At 35.2% G+C, this 7,984-nt stretch overlaps 1 protein-coding gene across 1 annotated transcript; it reads right to left on the bottom strand.

Annotated features, from left to right (window-relative positions):
- Positions 1-415: 415 nt before the first annotated feature.
- Positions 416-4,042, bottom strand: LOC132278687 (putative HVA22-like protein g). The gene is made up of 7 exons (XM_059780534.1): positions 3,678-4,042; positions 2,784-2,824; positions 2,584-2,682; positions 2,336-2,392; positions 2,175-2,238; positions 1,864-2,073; positions 416-955 (listed from the first exon to the last, which is right to left on the bottom strand). The coding sequence occupies exons 2-7, from the start codon at positions 2,813-2,815 to the stop codon at positions 548-550; spliced, it is 870 nt and encodes a 289-aa protein (XP_059636517.1). The 5' UTR covers positions 2,816-2,824; positions 3,678-4,042; the 3' UTR covers positions 416-547.
- Positions 4,043-7,984: the final 3,942 nt, after the last annotated feature.

Below are 7,984 nucleotides of genomic sequence, written 5' to 3' on the forward strand. Positions count from 1 at the left end.
ATATATCCTAGTGTTCCTAGACAAAATCCAACACAATTAATAATTTTTACCAAGAAAATAAATATTTTATAAGATTTTGTGAACATATTTTTCCAAGGTATATACACAACTTTTTTTTAGCATGTAGGGGTTGATGGGACTGAGTTTGGATCGTGTAGCTCACAAACCACCCAAAATTTAAAGCATCACCTAAACCCCTTATGTTGGTAGCACAATGCACAAATCCAAAGCACAATCCACAGTCCAAACAAGTCGTCTTCATAATTAAAGGTTGAATTTTTGGCCCCTACCAACTTTCCGGTGCATAGTAAAAGGCTGAAATTAACTAGCAGCAGAAGGTTTCACTTGCAGTGCACCGGAAAGTCGGTGCATTGCAGAGGATCCTCTTCCTTTTTATCAACCCATGTTCAGGAAATCACAGAAGCAACAAATGAAATTGAACAATGGTAAAATGTACATCAACATTCCATAATCCATCTGTCCATCTACTGCCTAAATACTCATATTTTGCAAGGTAATTTGAGGAGGAAGAAGCTGACTTTGTTATTTAACGAGTCGCTGCAGCACGGTTTTTCCTCAATCTGCCACGTGTAACCCTGATGGCTTCCTCCATCACGGTCTCTTGTGGGGGAGGGTTCGCACTGTCATCGGCTGAAGAAGTCGTCGCTTGTTCAATCTGCATTGCTTCTGTTCCATTTGAGTCTGAACGGTTGATGATTTCTGTAGTAGGCTGTGTCACAGCTGTTTTAAGTTCATTCAAGCCAGCTGCAGGGGAAGCTGCTGCAGGTGTTTGTGAATTACCCAACTCCTGTGTTACCTCCTCTTGTTGGTGTTGACTTGAAGATGTACTAGAAGTAGGAGAAGGTGGTTCTTCGCTCTGAGGTTTCGTTGTAGCAGCTGGTTTGCGATTTGGTGCAGGTGCAGGTTGGCGAACTCTAGCACCTGGTTGCTGCGGCTGTAATTTCAAAGTAATAGATGGTTTAAATGCAAAGAGGGCAACCAAATTCATCGCATTGATTATAGAATGGAGACACTTTCAAGATTTTGCAACATAAAAGTTTGTAAATCATTCAATCAATGAATAATCAGCAACCGTTAAAAAAGAAAAAGAAAAAGGTGGTGCAATATCTATACTAATACATTGTTATAAAACATATTCTGATTCCGTTTTCACAAATTTTCCAAAATATGTCCCCTGCCATGTATTAGATCGCATTTCCTTCTAAAGAAAATTTTGTTCAGGTCAAGATCTACAGAAAAAAATTCCAGTGAAGATGGCTCCATTAAAATTCATTGAAATTACTCACATCCTCAAACACATGAAAACAGCCCAGCTATACACAGGATCATTGTGAACCAGTTATAGTCCGTAAGCAAAATTGCAGAAAAGCAAAGAAACAATCATTTCATCAGGGGAACCAATCAATTGAAATTACTTTTTTCAACTTTATCAATAACGCGTCTGGTCTGCATTTTACTTTTTTATTCTTGTTCCAAAAAACACCCCCAACCCCCAATTAAAAAAAAAAAAATCTAAAGGGTGAACAGGAAGGTGCATTTATTTCATATTTTTATTCAAATTAAAAGAATGTTTATCCAACATTATTTTAGTGATAACGTGACCAAACATTGTTTACATTCAAATCAATCGATGAGATTGTCGAGAAATCAAGGGATTTGAAAAACCAACGGAAGATCACAGACCACAGGAACCAAAAGACCATATGATAAGGTCAGCCAATATGACACTAATTTGCTCTAAGTTTCAGGCAAGTTACAAGGACAATAATAATATAAAGAATAGAGGGCACACGATAACATTATAAATATTGTCCAACATCCCTAAGACTTCACATTACATACCTGAGAAGGGCGAGGTCTTGGTGTAGACTGTGAAGCAACATATTGTAGAATCTCAAAAATTCTAGTCTGACCATAGCTCGCGGCCCTTTGCCAATACAAAACTGCAATGTCTCCTGCCCTAGTCCTCAGTTCCAACAAATTCCGATCAATTTCTGTCTCATGCTTTGCAACGTATGGTTTAAAGAATGAATCGTAAACATATGTGGTTCCCTGAAATAATCGAAGTAAAAGGGAAAGGGTATTGTAATAGGATGACGAAAAATAATAGACAACTCTAAACTTGATTCCTAACTCAGAGGAAGATTACGAACCTTTGTTCTAGGATACCAAAGATATATGACGAATGCCAACTTAGCTTCGCTGTACATTGGAAGCCTTCACAATGAAGACAATATAAACAAACACAATGTAAATGCAAAATCAAATATATAAGAACATTAAAATGTCTTCATTTTCAAGTAGTATTCTTTACCATGAAATGAAAGTGTCACCAATCCTCTCACCAACTGTCAACATTGCAACTAAAATCCTGAAAATTCAGACATTAGACAATTTACTCCCGAAATTTGTACATATTAAAGACAAAATTGGTGGCCTAGCGATATCATGCCCTTACTTCCCAAATGGAGGTCAAGGGTTCAAGCCTTAGTGGAGGCATGTGTGTGTGAGTACCAACTAGGAAAAAAAAAAAAAAGACAAAATTGACAGTAGACAATATACCAATACTGGCACCAAAAGCGAAGTTGCTCAATGTCTGGTTTATTCATTTCCACAGTTTTGAAGCACTCATAAGCTGGATAAGCATAACCAAAAACCATTCTGCAGAAGAAAGGATAATTTTTTTAAGTTTTTTAACAACATGTGAATCAATTGAAATTCATGACAAAAGAGAATGGAATTAATGCAATTATGCGACATACACAAGTCCTCTGGTAAGAAACGATCCAATCATTTTGTATGCCTGAAACATACAAAGAAAAACAATTGGTTAATCCAAATACCGCATTTCTTATATATATACACACTTATAGAACTCAAACCCCCAGAAATTTTAAGAGTAATTGATATATTCACTGTCATGTACTCTGGAATCAATCCGAGAATGGAAATTTTGATTTTCAATAAAGCTTCGTTTGGCTGCAAAGAAAATTGAGAAATTTGAGGGAAAGAAAGGAACAGAGGTAATTTATGTTTGTTTGTTTCGTTGGCAGAAAGGGGTAAAAAAAAGTGGGTTCAATATTTAAGCTATTTTCTGGAACCAATGAAAAGGGACGAAATTTTAAGATTTCAATTATCCTGTCCTATTATTTTCTCCCAGTTTCTTCGCAACCAAACAGACTTAGAAATTGTTTTCAGCTTAATCAGCCTAAAATATAGCCATTACCAATAATTAAAAAATAAATCGAAAAAGAAAAAGAAAAAAGTAGACAGTGTGACACAGACTGAAACATTATCCCCGATCCAAAGGCTCCTAAGTACCAAAAACTAGGGCAAAATCATGCGAAAAAAAAGCGCCCAAAATCACCAGATGGTGTCACAAGCAAAGCAATTATAACTCAGAAATTCATACAGAACAAGCCTAAAATAAACAACACATTGTCCATTTCAAAGCACAGTAACAGATAGTAGAGACGAACCAAAGATTACAATTACATAAAAATAAAAATTAGGAAAAAAATAAATAAACTCAATGCTATCTGATGCAAGAGAAGATTTGAAACACTCGAAAACAGTAGAACTGTAGAATCAATTACTGAGAACAAAAAAAAAAAAAAAAAAAGAAATTATAAGAACAGGGAGAAATCGATTAGTACCTTTTAATGCTTATTCTGATATACAAACAAAAAATATATAGGAAACAGCTTAGATGAAAGAAATACAGAGATCGCGGTGGCTGATAAGCTTCGAGAAATCGCCGGCGTAGGCCAAGCGGCGCCGCCGTTGAGCGACGGCGAACCGTTACGATGTCGGCGTTGAGAGAGTGGAAAGAATAGAGAGAGAGAGAGAGAAAAAAAAAAAATTGTAGAGAGAGAAAAAAAAGAGAGAACGTGATAGCAATAGAGTCGTTTTTTCAAATTCTAATGCGTCTCTCTCTCTCTCTCTCTCTCTCACCTGCTTCCGATTTGTTTTGTGGTTTTAAAATGGGTTCTAAACCTGATTTTGAGTTCCGTAACGATGGAGGATCAAGATTGTGTGCACATTCGGGCTAATCACCGTTAAATATTCCACTGATGAATCTGTGGCTCACAGTATCCAAAGTCTAGACGGGTTAAGTATATTTTTCCGTACCTGATCTTTCCTCCGTTTAACGTTTTTCATTCTTTTATTTCGTGTGAAATAATTTTGAGGGAATGCTTGTATCACTTGCTGGGACTTAACTATGTATTACCCACCATGTAAGTTTACGAATTCAACCATGGTTAATGGGCAACGAAAACGCATTTATAGGGCTATTTTGGTCTAATCATGGTATCGGTAACTTTTGCTCGGTCACGGTGTGTGAAACATGAGTCGCCGATTATTCAACAAAAGGTATCTATTCGTTATGGATAACGAGCAAAGTATATTTATTATATGCCCCCCACAAAAAGTATAATTTACAGATATCTCACCTGTGGTTTTCAAAATCACACTGTCACATTTAAAACACACACACTCTCCCCTCTGTGTGTGCGCGCGCGGTGTCCCATTTTCTCTGTAGCCTTTACCATGTATGGCATCTTTCTTCTCTCTTTGCTTTTCGTCACTCTCAAATCTCACTCACTTTAATTGTCACTCCTTTATTTGTTCGGGTAATGGTACCGTCAGATTTATCTCATAACCCCTTTTTTTTTTTTTTTTTTTTTTTTTTTTTTTATGAACTCTATGTCTTTTTGTCTGTAATCATATACAATTATTGAGGCGTGAATCTAACAGGTTGAAAGAAAATTGTAAAGGGATTATATATTTAAAATTTCGTATTAAAAATAACTGATTTTTTTTTTTCACAATAACATTACTTTAATAACATAATGATATAATTTGTGCATTATTTTCTTTATTCAAAGTATGTTAATTCAAAAGAAGTTTATGAGAATGTCATAATTTGTTGTACTTTTGCAAATTTTTTGACCAATCTGATATCACTGAATCAAATTTGAATTTCAAAATAAAGTTTCATAAAAACATATAAATTTAAAGAAAACTATATTTATCGTGTACATATATTGCCTACTAAGTACATAATTATGTAATATGACATATAAAATATTATGTTAAAATGTAGGCCATGTAAAATTATCGTTTTATCCATTTTTTAGCACCTCATCTCTCTCCTTTCTTCTTCATCTCAGTCTTCTCTCTCCTCTCCACCTCATCTTCTTCATCCATCATTGCGACAAACTACGCCACAGAAGCTGTGGCATGCCAGACTAAGATACACTGGACTGAGTCTTGAAGATCACTGTGGAACCAACTTTTGAAACAGAGGGAAGCTCGTCGGAGGTTGAAGCTTCTATTGGGTCATGCTTGTGGCTTGCAGGTTTGAAATAAAGCTCACCAGATAGAACTAAAGTGAAGCACACGTTTTATCCACTGTAGTTCGTGGTCAAAAAAGATGGACGTTTTTGAACTGGAATGTGTTGGTTTAGTCATCGTCACCAGAACTAGTTGTTGTAGTTTTTGGAGCTCGCCGCTGTGTAAGCTTCACCGGACTGGTTTTATAGACTTCACTGAACTGGGTCTATGAGCTTCAGTTTTGGTTGTCGATGGAGTACGTCCAAACTTCTATACCGTTGGTCACCATTGTGGTTCATCACTACTTATAGCATCGCCAGACTGAAATGAAGCTTTGCCGAACTTGGGCTCGCTAAACTGAAGTTCTGACCACTGAGATACGCGGGAATAGCTGGGTTTGGTCGTTTTCAGCTTAAAGCTCCATACCGAAGTTCATGGTGTTGATAGAACGGGTCTTCTCTTTAACTCATCAGAGCTTTTGGTTTGAATGAAATATACCGGAGCTAAAACTAAAGCTCATCTGAAATTGCACTGGAGCCAACCGGAACTGGGTCTGCATTGTAACTCCGGTCAAAATAGTTTTTCAGTGAATCATCAACCCATGGTCTTCAATGGAGCGTCAACTGTGGTCTTCAATGGAGTTTCAGCCATGTGGTTGGACCGATAGAGAAACACAATGTTTGAGCATGAAGATGATGAAGCTCTCACCGGTGTTGTTGCCGCCGTCGGTGACCACGTTATTCTTTTAACTTCAATCGGATTTAAAAATTATTAAATTTAGCATGGCTAAAGGTTTTTGACGAATGGATGAAGAGGAGAGGGAGAGAATAACGTGGAATTGGGACGTATGTAACACCTATGCTTTGTTCAGTAGAAGCGAAGGAAGAAAAAGAAAAAATATAAAGGAATAAATAAATTTTCTTTTATAGAAATTATACAAGTAACGAAAAGAGAGAAAGATCAAGTGGACTATTATAAAAGTTTTAAATTAAATATTATTTAAAATTATATAAGTTTTAAATTACAGACTATCCTCTATAAATTACAATATTATAAATATTATTGGATATAACCGTAAAAATAATTACAACTTTCTCTTTCCTTCTCTCTTAATGAACACTGAAAATTTTAAGTTTATTCTCTTTTCTTCTATTCAACCGAATAAAAAAAATAAATAAAAAATAATAAAAAAAGAAAATACACAATCTCTTCCCTAGGGATGTCTCATCCATCCCTTTTTCTTTCTCTTCCATCCAATTTTTTTTCCTTCCCAACCGAAAAAATCCCAATTGGTGGAATTGGGACAATTTGATAAAGAGGAGAGAGAGAGAGTGAAAGAAGAGAGAAAAGGAGGAAACAAGAAGATGATGGGGGTACTAGCGGCCTGTAATGGTGGTGGGAAGAGGTGGCTCGTTGGTGGAGAGGAAAGAGAAGAAGATGAAATTACTATGAAGGTAGATAGGTAAATTCATCACAAAATCTATTAGGGGAGTGATGAGGGGCAAAATAGGAACAAAAAGGATAAAATCGGATTGTCAGATTTACTTTTTGCTAAAAAGTGATTAGAGTGGCTTATTTGCACATTTTTTAAAATATTATGGACTGAAATACACATTTTTAAAAAGAGTGACTAATTGTGCACGTAACCTATATTACAGGGGGTTTTCTATACTTAACCCTATTTTTTTCTTATGTTAATTGTTCAGCCTTCATTGATAGGTGATGTCACCACTACTTATGTTCTACCCATTTTAAGTAGTACATTTGGCTCTCTCGTGCACTGATTTTAGTAGGGGTTAGCAAATAATCCGTCAATCTGGTTCGAACCAATTCAATCCGTGTAGTTTGATTCGGTTTTCAGATCTCATGGTTCAGTGATGGTTTAGAAAAATAGAGGTTCGTTATTCGCGATTCGGTTAACGGATTAGACCCTGGAAAAACCGATACGATCCTTTGACCGAAACAATCCGATCCGATTCGTTACCTTAATTTTATATATATATATATATATATATATATATATATATATATATATATATATATATATATATACTTACTGTATTTCTATTTTTTTTTATTCATTATTTAAGACTTTAAGTTAACCCTAGGTCACTAAAGTCATTAGTCATTACAGGTTTTTAATTATTAATTTGAGATTTTAATGGATCATAAAGTGTAATCAAGCCCAATTCGTGGAAACCGATCCAATCCGTTATTTCATGGATTGGTTTAGTTCGGATTAAAGGTCCCCACGGACCGATTTGATTTCAAATTTTACCAATCCGTGAAGACCGAATTAGATTGAACTTTACCCCCAAACCGAATCGATCCAATCCGTGATCAACCCTAGATTTTAATCTTTACTTATTTTTGTGAATATTATTTATAAATATGCTAATTTTACAAATGTGGTGTAAAATTCAAAAAAGATTAAATAGAAAATTCATCTGACTTGATTCATTGATATGAGATGAAAGTAAGATGGTCTATGATGAGTTTGTTTAAAATTTAGAAAAATATACACTCAGTTTGGTAACTATTTATATTTACAATTTATTATTTATATAAACAGATTTTGAAAAAAAGAAATGTTTATTAATATTGTTTATGTTTATCGATAAACGTT

The sequence above is a fragment of the Cornus florida genome, unplaced genomic scaffold (genome assembly GCF_030987335.1).
Source record: "Cornus florida cultivar Cherokee Brave unplaced genomic scaffold, ASM3098733v1 CherokeeBrave_3.0.0_Hap2_Chr10, whole genome shotgun sequence".
Classification (NCBI taxonomy): domain Eukaryota; kingdom Viridiplantae; phylum Streptophyta; class Magnoliopsida; order Cornales; family Cornaceae; genus Cornus; species Cornus florida.